The 15,894-nt window shown below is 37.4% G+C and overlaps 1 protein-coding gene across 1 annotated transcript in view; it reads right to left on the reverse strand.

Moving 5' to 3' along the window:
- Positions 1-2,648: 2,648 nt before the first annotated feature.
- Positions 2,649-15,894, reverse strand: part of NRXN1 (neurexin 1) — a 723,763-nt gene continuing 710,517 nt past the window's right edge. The window contains exon 23 of the mRNA XM_067292993.1: positions 2,649-6,013. Within this exon, the coding sequence (XP_067149094.1) occupies positions 5,706-6,013 (308 nt within the window). The 3' untranslated portion in view covers positions 2,649-5,705. The remainder of the gene's footprint in view (positions 6,014-15,894) is intronic.

Below are 15,894 nucleotides of genomic sequence, written 5' to 3' on the forward strand. Positions count from 1 at the left end.
CTTACCCGTCCGATGAAGCAATCTGCTTTACTTTCCCCACACGTGTGTGTTTTAATTTCAAAGGGAAAATTAAGGCTTATCTAAAAATAGCTGATGTTGGTTCATCGCAGCTGTTTGTGCTAAAGAGAAAAGAAAAACCCTCGTAATCCTGCTGGCTGGGGGGGGGGGCGCTTGCACCGGAGCTGCCCTCCAGGACGAGGAGAGCAGATGCGGCTGCGCCAGCGCTGCTTGCGTTTTGTCAGCCTGTTCCGCCCTAAACTGCAACTAATAAATGTATTTTGCTATTTATCATTTGATGAGTTTTTACTTGCTCGTGAAGAGACGTGCTTGTTAGAGCCCAGCTAATGCGGTAGCCGTTATTTTTGGCTGCCAAAACTCCATTTTCCTGTGATATTTGCTTCCACCAGGCTGCCGCTTTTGCATTTCACCAGCTGTTTTGTCAGCTCCCAAGCTCTTTGACAAATGAGGTAATATCTTTATTGTTTCCAGAATGGAGGTTCTTGAGGATTACTGGCTTGGATTTTTAAACCTCTCAAGCGTATGCTGGCATGAAATTACTACACTTAAAGGTAATTTACTGACTAAAAATTTCACATTCTTTGAAATACGTCTGCCCTTTGCGTGAGTCTTATGTTTTGCCTTTAAAAGAAAGAAGGAAAGAAAAAAAAAAAAGACTACCACAACCCATCTCCATTGCCTGGAAGAGCATTTTTCTATGGAAGTCTACCCATTTTGAGCAGTGCTTGAAGATAAGTATATGACAAGGAGTAACAGAAAGGTGAAGGGACATGCAGTCTTTTCCAGAGGACACAGCTTAAGGCTGAAGCCCGTCAAAGACCCTGAGGCAGAAGAAGCCTTCAAAGCCACTGGGCAGAGGACCGGATTAATTCTGGCTCTGTACCTCTCAACCGAGCAGGCCCACATGGATGACAATTTTTTCTTTTCTGGATTTTTTAGCGTGGAGGTTACGCCGCAGGGGAAGCCTTTGGTCTCTCTGGAGAGTGAGGCATAGACCATCCAGGCAAGCTAAAGGAGGGCAGGCCAGCGATTTGGCACTCAAAACTTGTAAACTGATTGAAATGCACTGTGGATTTCTCTTTCTTCCTCCCCCCATGAGGGCCAGAAACATTTTAACTTCAAAAATACTTATGTGAACACCTGACTCAAAGAGAGGCGGACTTTAAAATTAAACAAATAGCCTTGGCTCCCAAATAAAATTGTACTGACAAGTCTCTCATACCCCAGGCATAAGGCTTCTAAGCACCTCTAGACAGAATTGCACTGAATTTAGAAGCAAATAGATCAGTATAAAAATGATACTTAGATACCCAATTTAAAACTGTTTTGTTAAGCTATAGAGGTCACACTGGCGGAATTAACACATGCAGCTGTCATTTACAGCGTATGTGAGCGCTCCGTTTCCCTTGTTCTAAGTTGTTTTTTTGTTTTTGTTTTTGTTTTCTTTTTTATTCTCATCTTGTGAAGCTTTTTTAGCTACTTGGCCAGAGTGCTGATTGATTATGGAGGTCACCACTTAAAGCAGTTAACTAATGATGGATGATGCAGGTACCGAGAAGCCATTAGTTTTTTGTGAAGAAGAACAGAATATAGACTTAAGAAAAATGAAAAAATACAGTGTAGAATCAAAACATATACAATTAAATGTATTTTCTGGTGGTAGAAAAAAAGTCATTATTATTATTATAGATCCTTTGAGGATGCATAAAGCACATTCCTAAATAGAACGTACTGTATTTATTAACCCCCCCCCCCAAAAAAAAAGTAGTAATAATCAGTATAAAGCAGTTGAGACTATATGTTAAATAGTTTTATAGCAACAGAAGATAGGGGCCATTTTCTCCATATATTATTGGACCTAAATCATCTAAAATACTTAATTCTATACCTAATTAAGCAGATGAATAAATCCTATTGAAGTCAAAGAAGCTACTGATGTGATAAAAGAAGATGTATACTTAAATTCTATTTGGAGTTCAGATCCAAAAGCTTAACTCCATCCCCACTGAGCAAAGCATTTAGGCAACTTTAGACACTTGCTTAAATCAACAGGATTAGATGCTTGCTTGAAGTTAGCCATGAATTTAAATGCTCTGCTAAATAGGAAAATACTCATGTAATGGATTAGCTCTGGTTGAAATTTTGTAATTATTATCTAGGAATTTTTTAAGGATCTGAAATATGCTAATTTTTCCATTAATTTCAAACCATCTTCTAGACAAGAGAAAATATTTTCAGTTTTAACTTTTCATCCCATTACCTTACCTTCTGCCATCTTCTTTCCACCAGAAAAAAGTGATAGAAAAGGAAGGGAATTCTTTTTTCATTCCGGGGGCTGGGAGGGAAGGGGAACATCAAGTTTTAAGTTCCTGATTTAAAAATAATAATAATAAAAAAAAGCCAGAAAATTCCAAATGAAGTAATTCTATGCAAAAACAAAACAAGGCATTAATGTAAAGTGCTGAACCCAAGAACTGAAGATTTTCATTTTAGTGCACAAAGAGCTCTGAGGTCACTGTCTCCTAACATGAATGTCTGTAACTTTATACCACTTTCAACTTTTTTGTTGTCACTGCTTTAAGATAAACAGATACTCCAAATCAAAGGGCAAGAGAAGAAACAAGCCAACATTTGTATTAAGAAACATTTTTATTAACAAAACAGTAAATTCCACTTGCTTAGCATTTCCAATAATGAATAAATTGGCCTTGCAACAAATAAAAAAATCGTAAATATCTATCACAGAAAGCACTATAAGGTTAGGGGCATTGGGCCTCTCTTCAATGTCTTAGGGTTGAAATAGTTTCACACATTATTTAGTGTTTTGTTAAAAAAGGCAACACAATACAGTCATAGAAATGAAGCCATCTCAGTCAAACAAATTAGTTATTATAGAGAAAGGATCCAATTTTCTATTAGGTAGTTGTTTTATGTTTGTTTTTGTTTGTTTGTTTTTAAACACAAAGGAACTTTAATCCACTTACTGGTACTGCTGAAATGTCCATATTTGTTTTGTTAAATTGTGAAATTAAAGAGAAAAAGGAGAATCTTCAGAAACAGTATTAAAATTGTGTTTGTTTATTATACTAGTAGCAGATCTTTTTTCCTTAATGTATGGATTTAGTTAAAGATTAATCTACCAAACTGTCTGGAAGTTGGCCTGACCATGCTACTTAATTAATACAATCGATATAAAGTTGAGAAGACCATTTCATCTTGCCCAAACCATACTCTGTGTCATGTCCAATCTCCTGTCTTTACATTATTCTTGTTCTTCCACATACCTTTAAACACTGACATCCTTTAATTCTGAGCATCACCTGGCTTTCAACAACTTCTTCTCTCCCTCTAGCCAAAGTCTCATGCTTTCAGCAATGACCTTCAGTATATCTGATCCTACCTTTCCCTGAGTACAGCTGTCTTGTAAAGGTGGGAGAAATCATGAATACCACAGGCGAGTAATGATCTAAGAAATGAATTTGGGATGGATTTTGTGAATGTGGTCTCATTTTTCTGTAAATGTTTAATGAAAATAAAAAACCTTTTACAAATGCGACGTAACACACCTTGATGTGTTTGTCAGCCTCCAAGAGAAGCGTTTTCATGTCAGCTACACATATTTTTAAAGTGCTCTGACTCTCAGATAGATAGCTGTACCAGTTTTCAGCATTTTTCATTAGCTACAGTGAATAACACACAACAAAATGTGTTGTGCCTGATGTCTAAAGCTAATTTATATTCCTTCTTCCTGCCTGTAAAGTGTGAACATCCATATTCCTCCCAGGAGGTCTTCCAATGATTTGGTTGATTTCTATTGATCTACCCTCTCTCTGTCTAATATACTCCCTTTGAACTTCCATGTAAATGAAATGTTACACTATGATTTATTGCTGTGAACCTAATGAAACAATACTAAAAAAAGTAACATGTAAATTATAGCATTATATTTAATATGTTTAACTAAAATGCATTAAAATTTTATATATGTAAGAAAAGCTACATGTTACTTTAAAATATAATCAACTTATATTTGTCTGGTTATTGATGTCTTGCAATACTACGCAGTCAGTTTAGGTAGAAATACTTTTTCGTATGTCAAAATGCCCACCCTTGAAACATATTATCACGCACCTCAAGTTTACTTCCTTTTTGGAGAAAGGGGTAAATTCTGCAGTAGAATCAGCCTGGATAATTATTATTATTATTATTATTATTATTATTTTTTTTTTAGATCTTTTACCACTCACTGCCGTAGCAGCTATCATTCTTACAATGGAATGCCAGATAAACACTATATGACACTTCCTAAGATTTTCAAGAAATTCATCATTCTCAAAATTTCTTAAGAACAAAGTTTCTGTAAGGCAAACCATGCTCTCCAACAGTGAAGCTTTGACTGGAAGCCAAAGGCCACTTTAAGTCACTAAATATTTAGCTAATTAATGAGTGTATATTTCTAGGAAAATTGGCCATTCTGATCAACTTCATTGATGCATGTCAGGAGCAAGAGATAAGGATAGGAGGGAGAAGAGAAATTACAGTAGATATATATTTTTGCTTTCTAGTCCACTTCTTTCATACAAACTACTAAAACTTAATTGCAACAGAATAGAGGCTGTACAGGTAAGAAAAAAATTAGCTGACTCTTATATACATTCATACACATCCCCCTTAGTATAACCACTACACTGTAAATTAAAAAAAAAAAAGAAAAAGGAAGAAATCGGTGACAATTTATAATGGCTGCAAAAAACTGATGTATGTCTGTTGCTCCAGATGTCATAAAACTCTCTATACCTAGCAACACTTATAACATTGAGTTTACCAAAAATGGCTGAAGAGCAGATATAGTTTGCATTTTCTATACAACAGGCTATAAAACATCACTTATCACAGTCCAGAAAGCACATATAGATGTGTTTTTTATATAAACATATGTAATAACATATTAAGCGTGCATGAAAATTTCCCAATGATTGCATCTATGCCCTCTTGTTTTTTGTTTTTTTTTTTTTTGTGGAAATGTGCCTTATATTCCATGTTTTTGTTTTTGAAAATAAGGCCTCCGTACTATTTTCCTCACAACCAGAAAGGGGCTTTTTGAAAGTACTTCTACGTAAGTCTTCAGAAAAGCCAGCACTTTGTTTCAAATGCAAGTTTCCAATCACTGCTTCACTGCACCAGACGGCAAACTCTTTACGTTTGCTTGTTGAGTCACCATATATAATGACAGTCTTCTCTGACAATAAGACTAACTTACTTCTCACGAAAGCGCTAGCACTTTGGCTAAATCCAGAATCATAGGTAGCTTCTTTTTTTTCGTTTTTTTTCCTGTTTTGTTTTTTTATTTGTTTTGTTTCATATTGTGCCTTGATGTTGTAGTAATACTCCTTGCTTTATGAATGCGTGGTGTCATCATTGTCTTTCAGAAATGTTCCAGCAACATAAAGACAGGCAGAGTAAATGAAAACACTGTGGATGTTAGGGAATTTATCAGCTCCTGTTTCTGAAAAACAAGAGCATGAAATGCTTGTTTTTAAAAACAGTCTTTCCTTTCTGATTGCATTCCCTGTCTTTTTTTTTTTGTTTTTGTATGTGCTTCATAAAAAGTAAAGTAAATAAGTTTGTATTATGTCTCAGATAAAATGAAGACTATTTCTATACAAGCGTTCTTTTAGATGTTGAGATCAGACATAGTATTCCTTATCCTTATTTTTCTTGTTTTTGTTGGAGCTTTTAGCACTGTTGGGCTGTTTTTCCTTGATCACAGCCCCATTGGATTGTGCTGAGTTACTGATGTAGTTTCGACTCTCATCTACATGATACGATCCTTCGTCTCGGTTCCTGTATTTGTACATCGCATACAGGAGAATGAGGATGCACAGTGCTGCTGCAGCCACGATGCCAACTACCATGCCTGTTGTGCTGCTGGATTCACGAATCACCTCAGATGAGCCAGGGTACTCCCTTCCTCCTCCTGCCCTGGTAGGATTTGCTGTAGGTAAATAATGAAATAAGGGAGAGGTTATTATCGAGTTGGCACAGAGGACTTAGTCATATCTACCCACTACGAATGTGCATCTTGCACATCACACTCACAAGGTCAGGTCTGTCTATCAATGTACCCTGCTCTAATAGTCCTAAAACATTCAGGTTTGCCACCTGTTCCATTTTCGTGTCTGTCAGGGTAAGCAAACAGGCTTTTAAATGAGAAAAAGGAGAGCAAGGAAATCTCATTTTCGCCTTCAAAAGTATCATTTGTCCCACTGTTGTTATTAAGCAAAGAATGCCTAAATAACCTGGAATAACAGGTGTACCACAATTTAAATGCCAGAACACTGACTTCTGGGAGGAAAGGAACACTCTCTCTCTAATTTAACAGTAGCATGAGTTATTTTGCATGCTCAGATATCTAGTTGGCCTGTTCATACCAAAAAAGGCCAGTTTTAAAATACCAGTTTCAAGCAGTGCTTTGAAACAGAGAACCTAGGTCACTTGGTAGAATGCATCGAGCACACTGTAAAGCGCATGGTCTTTTGTCAAGAACAAAAAGTAATGCCGTAGTACTTACTGAGAGGACAGTGATAATGAGTGAACAGGATAGGGGGAAAAATTCAAAATTCTCCTTTATAACAAATGCTAGCAGCCAATAAATTTGCTACAAATAAGACGTCCTCAGTTCTTCTTTAGCCTTCTCTCAACAAGCCTCTCAATTTCTCCTTTCCTCCTAATGATTTTTGCTTTTTTCAAACTAATTATATTTACTTTTCTTTCAGAGTGCTATGCAACTCTATCATCTCTTTTCTAATTCATAGACTCCTTCTTGAGTATGGCTATACTCTAGACCAGTTTTTCATTCCACTTCTCTTATTCCCTCTTTTCTTCACTGATGCCAATACCAGTCATTCCTTCAAGCAACTCTTTATGCTCAGGAAAAAACCTCTCAAATTATATTAAGCAAGGGCTCAGCCTTCTAAAAACCCACTTGTTAGGACAGATTCTATTCTTCTTAGTTATGATATGAATTGAACTGACCCAAGTTTTCTTGATAGGAACTATTGTGTTGTCTGGCACGTTTTATCTCCTTACGTGACCATGTAGAGTGAAATAGAGTAAGCAATTCCAGGAGGAATTTCCAGGTTAAATGCTCGCAGCACACACAGTGCTTATAGAGCCATGATCTCCTTCCTTTATTGCACCTTGCTGCAGGTGTATGTATAGAATCTCTTCCAGTGGGGACATGAGCAATGGACCTTCTTCTCTAACTTAGCAAGTGTCTTGGACAAAAATGAAGTGTCTGGATCTGTGCAATATTCCTATGATTATACCAGCATTTCCAAAATCCTGAAAGGGTGTGTATCCTCAGCACTCCCAGCCCTGGCTGAACTCAGGAGCAAGAAAGAGCAGTGAGTGAACACTAGGTTTCCCACTGAGCAGTGCAGAACACTGCCATTAAGCATCCAGGTTGGCTCATAAAAATGGCCTTTTAAATCATTATGTATGGCTGAAAATGCTCTCAGTACAATGTAGATGCTACCTAGGAGTATTATTAAACACTAGGATTAGAATACATGCATAAGGTTAGCTTTGTCAGGCCTCGCCTACAACTAGCATTTTAGAGAAACGTATTAATTATTGGCAAACCTCTTGCTCAAGGTGCACGAAAGCATACAATGCCCCATAGTCACTTTTTTGTACCATAAGGACATGATGGGAAGACAACGATTTTAAGGACCCTAAATTAAAGGTAATGCCACACAAACTATAAATACTGGTCAGACAGTTGCAGCAAGTTTGGACAAACAGAATGAAAAGCAGCCACCAGCTACAGACATCCACAATTGGTCTATGAATAATAAAACACAGCAAAAAGCCACGGAACCCAAAAAGAACTTAGCTCCCTCACCACCTTGGTATTACTCATAATTTATTCATTGATGATTTGTGTTCTTAGAGTTAAAACACCACTTCCTGGCAGTTATCCCACATAGGTTTAAAGAAGGTGACATTTTATTTGGCTGAAAGAACAGAGGCACCACAGTAAGACTCAAGAAAACTGTCATTCATGTCAAATAGTACTTTATATATTTTTTCCCTGAAAGTTCTTAGCTGTTATGAGTTGGTACAATTGCTCTATTCTACCATTACACAAAATATCTTGAAGTTTTACTTCAGAAAGCTCAAATTTTTTTTCCCCTCATTTCAGGGTAGATGCTACTTTACTAAGAAATGGGGTCTGTCTCAAAGTAGTCAGTGACTATATTATATCCTGTTTCTTCATTGTAGCTATTGTAGTAAATGGAAATTCTTTTATGCACAGGGTGTCATTTCTTGTTTTGCAAGAGACAATGCATTGTTGCAGAATAAAGACTCCTGAGTATTTCTGTAGTCAATGAAAATGAGACAAAGTCTTATCTTCCTGTATGTGAATTTCGGAAATTAATTTCTGTCTGAGAAATAATTGAAGCTACTGAATAAACTCTTTCAATACCTGATGGACTGAAGGCTGCTCTTTCTCTTTAAAATACAGACATCTGGGCCAAATGCTGTCAACTAACTTTACTATTAATGTCCACTAAACCACACTTCACAGCTTGCTTATAAGAAAACATTCTTTTAATACCTGAGTTAGCCTGAGAAGCATGTAAGGAGTATTTTTCAACATTACCTAAACTCTTGCCTTTCACCTGATAGCATCCTTTTATTTTTAAGAATGTTTTCACAGTTATCTCATTATCCCATCTGTCTGAGGAAGATTCAACCACTACCTTAATGTTATTTAAACTTGCAACATTTTCAAAGCACCTGTTTAGTAAATTTGATATATTTGTTTGTTTGTTTTGCAAAAGGAGCAGTTCAGCAAGGGATATGACTTCCTGCTTTTTTTCTTTTGTTTAACTTAAAATATGCTTTTATCCTAGCAGGGCCTCCCAGGACAAATGAAGAACAAGGAAATAAGAGGACGTTTTTACAAAGCACATGGGTTTGTCAGCGAGCATTTCAGGTAGGCAATGCTCAAGGAAACACGTGCTATAAGCAAGAAGTGTCTTATCCTCAGATGTAAGCTCTGGACAAAGGGCAGCCTATGCTTTCTCTGAAATACATGTAAATAAACAAATCCACATCCCATAACATTGCGGAAACAGCTGCCTTTCATTTAAGCACAACCTTGATTTGACAAAGACTGGGCTGCTCAAGGGGTATCATACCTTCCCCCCCCTTGAAGAGAGGAACTATGTGAGCAGGAACAACAGATGATCTCAAGGGACAGAGAGTGGCCATTATAAGGTTGTAGAAATCTTGCTCTTTGCTTCCAAACTCTTTGAAAAACACCCAGTGCAGTTTTCTTCCCCAGCATCTTTGCAGCCAAATCAGGCAGAGCCATTGGCTCCTAGTACAGCAGTAGTCTACGGGTAACCCTGGCTGCTACGCTGAAGGTAACTGCAGTCTCTGCTGGTGTCTGCAGCATCTGAAAGACACTAACTTCATACCAGGTGAAGTTTTAGATTGTAGATGAGAAGCTAAATACCTTGGAGGCTAATCAAGATGCAATATAATAAAAAGATCCCCCAATAATTAAGAATCGAACACAAACAACACCTAAAGTTATCTATCCTAAGTTGAGGATGGTTCAGTGAGAAACAAGAGAAGATCATAAAGACTGCTCAGACCATATCATAACAATGACAGGAAATGTAATGCAATGATCCATTCTTAAACAAACTGTTCTGATGCATACTTAGAAGTCTTCCTTTTAACAGCGCATGACCAGCCTTTCTGGATTGCCTCAAAGACCAGCTTAGAAGAGACTGATTTTTAAAAAACTCTTCTACCACTTATGAAAAACTTTGCATGAAATAATAGCAACTGACCACAGTTCTACATTGGGTAGTAATGGATTAGAAAGTTGTTATTCTTGACTGTACTTCTAAGTGGTTTAAATTTTAAAGGGAAAAATCTGACTACTTTCAGTGCCCAGTTTTCATTAATACTGTGAAAAGAAAACTGGAATTGCAGGCTCCCATGGTGTTCAAAAATTGAAATTAGCAGACTTAAAAACAAAACAGAAAAAAACAGCAAAAAGACCCCAAACCTCTTTTCTTTACTGTTATGCTTTCCCACAAACTGTGAATAGGAAATTACTCACAAGACAAGAATGTTTAACTACTACATTTGCAATGAGGCATGAAGGGAGTCATTTACAGGACACGTATTAATTTTCACTCTGTGTGCTTTCATTGTAGACCTGTTTGCGGTCAACTTTCTGTAGCATTGTTGGATTCTGGTGAGCTGGTTTTTGAGCTCACTGCAATTTCAACAGGTTGCATTACAAAGAACATGTCTGAAAAACAAATCTCAGTGCTTCGTTTGCTGAACTTGTGGGTTAGACGGAGCCCATCCGTAAAAAAAACAAAACAGGGGAAGGCTCTGCCATAATCCTGTGCAAGAGACTTAAACTCAACCCCATGCTGGCTCTGAATACAAGGGTATCGCAGCCTGCTTGCCTCCTGCCCAGGCTCAACTGGCTCTTGAAGGGAGGCAAGAACAGGTTCCCTAGGGGGTGTCCAGCAACGACTGAGCTGTCATGGGAGGGAAGGAGTAGGAGGCGATTCCACGTGTAGTTGCTATAGCTCAGTGACAAATTGCCACCTGACTTGGAATGAGACAATAACGAAAGGGCAACTCTGACACGAATGTGGTCCTATGGACCTCCTGCCTCCTATACCGTCCATCCTTGTGACGAGCAGCTAATGCAACTTCTCTTGTTCAGGTCTATATCCAAAGGCACAATCCAATCCACCTCAGAGAGGTACCACAGCACTAGCTGCACTGCTGTACACACACATGCAAAGTGTTTGGTCAATGAGATTAGCACGTAACAGTTCGGTGAGAACGGAAGCTGCGACTTATGTGCTTGTGTGTCTGCACACCCGACAGTGGTGTGGTGGAAAGGTGGTGACTGTGAGAGGAGTACCTATTCATGAGCTACATTTACCATCTCAGACTCACACCAAGATATTTTTTATAACAAATCTGTCTGATGCTTTCCAGGTTTGAGGGAACAAAACAACAACCTACCCATTTCAAATGTGTTTAAGAGAAAATTATTAGAGTATCTGTTCTACTACTCCTTAGTGCACAAACCCAGATTCTTTACTTCCTATAAACTGAAAAGGAAAGATATAATGCATTAAAATGACTCTAAAGTGACATTAACTAACTTGGCTGGTGCTAAAAGTAGCCTAACAGCAAAACATCCTCCTCAGCTAAAAGCAATTGTTGTTTTACTAGAAAGCTAAACATTCCTTCTTTGCACAGAATATAATATTCATTTCCAAGCGCAGTGATTTGCCAGATATTGACTTCAAATCATTTACTAAAGTCCTACTGACTCCTTAGGACTGTAGGTTTTGCAGGAAACATTTTTCTCTGTGGTTGAAAGGTGGGAGGGTTATTGTCTGAATCTTCTTTGTATATCACAGTAAGTCCAAGGGAGACAGGTTACCACAGTGGCAATTTACAGAGCATGCCAAAACAATGGATTTTGTAAGTTAATATGCTCCGCAGAGCTGAGGGGAATATTTCACACAGCTTAATAAGCTTTTGTGAAAAGATTTTCCACAAAAACAAATTTAATTTTAGCCAAACTGTAAAATATTATCCAAAATATCACTTAATGTCTTTAGCAGTCTTTTCATCTCTGTGCTCTGAGTCTTTTTATTAATATGTTTTAACATTTTCAGTTGTATTGCTCCTTTCAGTATTCCTCCCCCTGCAATGTGGATCCTCTCTCCTTTTACCAGTTCAGCTGTCAGTCCTGCCTCTCTCCACTCCTACATTTGTCATTCACCTTTGCATCTCTGCTTCTTTCTTTTCTACATGAAGTAATTTATCCTGTTTTTGTGCGTGTTCTGGGGAAGCTTCAGTAATTTGTTACTTCGCTTCAGAAATTTTGACTGATCAGCAGTCAGTGGGTGGTCTAGTTCTGAAACCGAAGCATTCCTAAATGGAAAAATTTTTTAAATCCTTTTGCAAATAAGATAAGGAAGACAAAAAAAAAATATATAATACTGATAGCATGTTTTCAAGCTAGAACTAAGCTGTTCTAATCTTGGGGAAACAATTCAGACAGATAAATCAGTATCTTTTGTACAGTTGCCTGCGGCTCTAGCTGTCTGAAGAGTCAGATGAACACCAGGGTTATTGCAAGGAAAGGGCAGGGGCACTGAAAACATACATTTTTGGTGGCAGCTGTTAGATTGGCTTCATTCTACCAAAACCCTGCAGTGTCAGTGGCAGAGACATTTGGGCCCCAGTGAACTTAATTGAAAGCTTTGCCACTGTGCTTAGTAGGACCAAGGTTTCATTGCTTGCTGTTTTATCTTCTTTTACTGTACAGAGATTAAAAACAAATAGACAAAACCCCAAACCGCCTAAACTAAGAACCATTTTCTGCAAGGGAGCACCAAAATGTAGTTTTAAAGGGTGGGAGATCTGATGGCTTGGCCTGCAGAGCAAGGAACGATTCTTGGTCATGAAATGAGCTTGAGGTGCAGATACCCATATCCATCTTTGCAATCATGGGTGATTCCCTGAGCATCTTACTTCACTAAGCAACTAGTACTACATGAAGAGATATATATCTGTGCCTCAGATATTATATATATGGCTTGAATGATGGAGCTGAAAGCACACTGCATTCAGCTTACTCTAAATACTGTCATCGACAAGTCAGATCCATTACTGACAAAATTGATAATGTGCCTGGGAAGAGAAGGGCCCAGGCTTTCAAGACACGCAGAATATATACGCACATATTTTGGAAGCACGTATTTTGGAAACCTGACTGCTACAAATACCAAGTTAAACCCACTAAAAAGAGGCTCAGATACAACTTCTGGGTATAGCTACACTTGCTCAGCCTGAATCTTGCTACTGCCAAGGCCTCATATACTTCTCTGGGGGTGGAGTGAGAAGGATAAATGGGCCTCAGGATTGATATAAATTACACCTTGTGGTTTTTTATTGTTCTTCTTCTCATAATAATAATATTAAAAATATAAAAATATTAATAAGACCACCTTATTTATCTTTGCTTCTCTTGTCATATTCTATAAAACAACACTGGTTTCTCTGATGTTAACACAAAGAAAAAGTTTGAGATGTCTATAAAGCTTTGTCTTATTTCTGAATGACTGTCATGTTCTCACTGCTTCCATCTTTCCTTTCATTTAACCCTTTTCTGTAACTATTTAAATGCTATGTTCACAACATGTGCTATATCTAGATCACAATCTACTGTTTAAACCAGCTTAAATTTAAACTCTTTAAGTCCAAAATCTAGACTACAGCTCTTAACTGCAGGAGAAGAGCAGGTTTTGAAACCTATGGGCCAGCATAGTATGTCAACCCCACAGGACAAGGTTTCATTCAGGTCTTTATATAGTTAGAATGAGATAGCCTAAGGTTAGATTATTTCAGGTACATGCATCCTCATTACAGGGTACTTTTGCCTTGAGTTTTGCCTGCTTCTATTTATGAGCAATATCCTTAGAGAATAACTAGTTCTCAAACTTGTCAGCATTCACCTGCCACTTTGCAGGCTGTCAAATGACTAGTTGCACACTGAAAAAAACCCAAAGTTTCTACAGAGGTTTAAATTAAGTGTTAGCAAGCAGCTGAAAACTAGCATTAACAGCCCTACTACTAGGTATGCAAGAGACGAGGAAAATTCACACTGTACTGATTGCTAGGAAACACAATCTAAAAAGTTATCTCCTTTGTCTGGCAGCCTGGTAATGCAACACCATGAACTGTCAGCCGTCTGTTAACACGGCAATTACTTGATAAGCTGCAGCTGGCATACACCAGTTACTTCCTAACACCGTATTAATTAATTGAATTTATCAGGTATTTGCAAATGGTTAGCTAGAAGCACAATGGTTTGCCTAAAGACCTGAAACTGCCCTGTTTGAACACAGAAAAACCAAGCATCAAAAACACATAGGAAAGACAGTGCCTGGTGTCATTTAACTCAGAGAGTCAAAGCACTGGCCTCTGAGCTGTGCCATGCATGCAGTGCTGCCAGGCTCCAATTTTCTTAGCAAGACTGTATTTTTCCTCTTTGCTAGGGGTGGCTGCCTCAGATTCCCATCTTTCTAACTAGTCCTTTCCTTGAAATAGTATCTGAAAGTAAAGCAAACTTACTACAGAATTTTATGGATCTGATTTAACATTGCATTATTCAGACTTGTAATGAGAGGAAGCCTTGGCCTAGAAGTTGAGCAATATGATGTTAATTCAGGCCAATGTTTTGGCTATAAACCTTGTCATATTTTTGTAAAATAATGTTTTTCTTCTACTACCATGTCTGTAAAAAAAAGGATGATAAACAGCCCCAAGGAAAAGGGGTTTTTTTTCAACAAAAAGAGGCACATTAAATGCATGCACATTATAAAGTAACAAGAAGTTGCTTTAGTTTTGCCATGGTCAACAATATAGCATACAAGAAAATCTGTGCACTAGATGCAGCCAATCAGCCAGAAGAAAGTGTAGCTCAAGAAATACAGTGGAGTTGAAGTAACTAAGCCTCCATTAGCACATCATCTAATTTTAAAGAAACTGGAACAACTCAGTTATTTATGTCAACAATCTAAATATATACACAGTTCTAACTTAGGGTTTTTAATCAGATTTCCATGAAAATTAATGAAACCTGTACCAAACTGGACCTGCTACTTACTTTATCCTCTCATAAGCAAATCCTCTGCCTTTCCAAAATTCTTTATTTAATCAGACAAAAGCCTCACAGAAGTCAGCAAATCACTTAGCCATTTTTGATAATCCCACTTTCCTCTTCACTAATTTATTTATAATTTTCTGTATTTTTCAACTAATGACTATGTGTTGAGGTGAAATTCACCCAGGGGAAATGTTTTGAGTGTCCATATAATCTTTACTTGGCCTTATTTTATTGGTTTAAATAGGTCTTATTAGTTTAAATAGATCTAATCTTTCTAAAAGAACCTGAAGACTGCATTCCTCTTTCTGATGCAATCAGTACAGGTTGGTGCCAGTTTTCTTACACTTTACTGGCACTGTGCTTCTACCCAAACTGGAAAGATAATATTTTAGAAGAAAAATATAGATTGTTCTCCACTGGTGTTCAAGAAACCTTTAACTTGCATGGTCAACATGTGCCACATAAGGGACAACAATATCTGACTCAATCATGACTTGGTGTTTAAAAAAAGGAAAAGAAAGATTATTAGCAATTAAATGAACTGTAAGGTTTATCTATTGAACTATATGTAAAAAAATCCTTCATGATAGTTCCAAAATTAAATAAAATAAGCAGTAGTTATTTTAGTATATTTCAGATGTATTTATCTATATATAAAGTACTTAGAAGAAAGGCCTCTCCTTCATGAGCACTGGGCAATGTGCCCATTTGTGTTGAATTACTGTTTATAATATGACTAAATTTACTCAGACTACTAGAAATGCTGCTTTACCATCTGGTTTAGTCTATGTTGTAGAGATGTCTAACTCCAAACCATTCAGTAGCTCACAGTCATACTCATGATCACTTCATAAAGTTCTCCGAACAAGTACTATCTTTTCATGTTGTCTGCATATGCCTGAAGTATGAGGTGGAGCTTCAGGTACTGCCATACAAATAATAATCCTGCTATCTACAACATGAATGTTCATCATTCATACATGTTATAGAAGGTTGTGAGAATGTCCAACTTTAGCAAGAATATGAGCGGAATATTAGGAACAGTTAGCTAGCAACAGCTGCACTTTGTCTTAAAATGCGCTTTAAAAAATGAACTTAAAAAAAAGTTCATGTTGGACACAAATCCCACATAC

Source organism: Apteryx mantelli, chromosome 3 (assembly GCF_036417845.1).
Source record: "Apteryx mantelli isolate bAptMan1 chromosome 3, bAptMan1.hap1, whole genome shotgun sequence".
NCBI lineage: Eukaryota > Metazoa > Chordata > Aves > Apterygiformes > Apterygidae > Apteryx > Apteryx mantelli.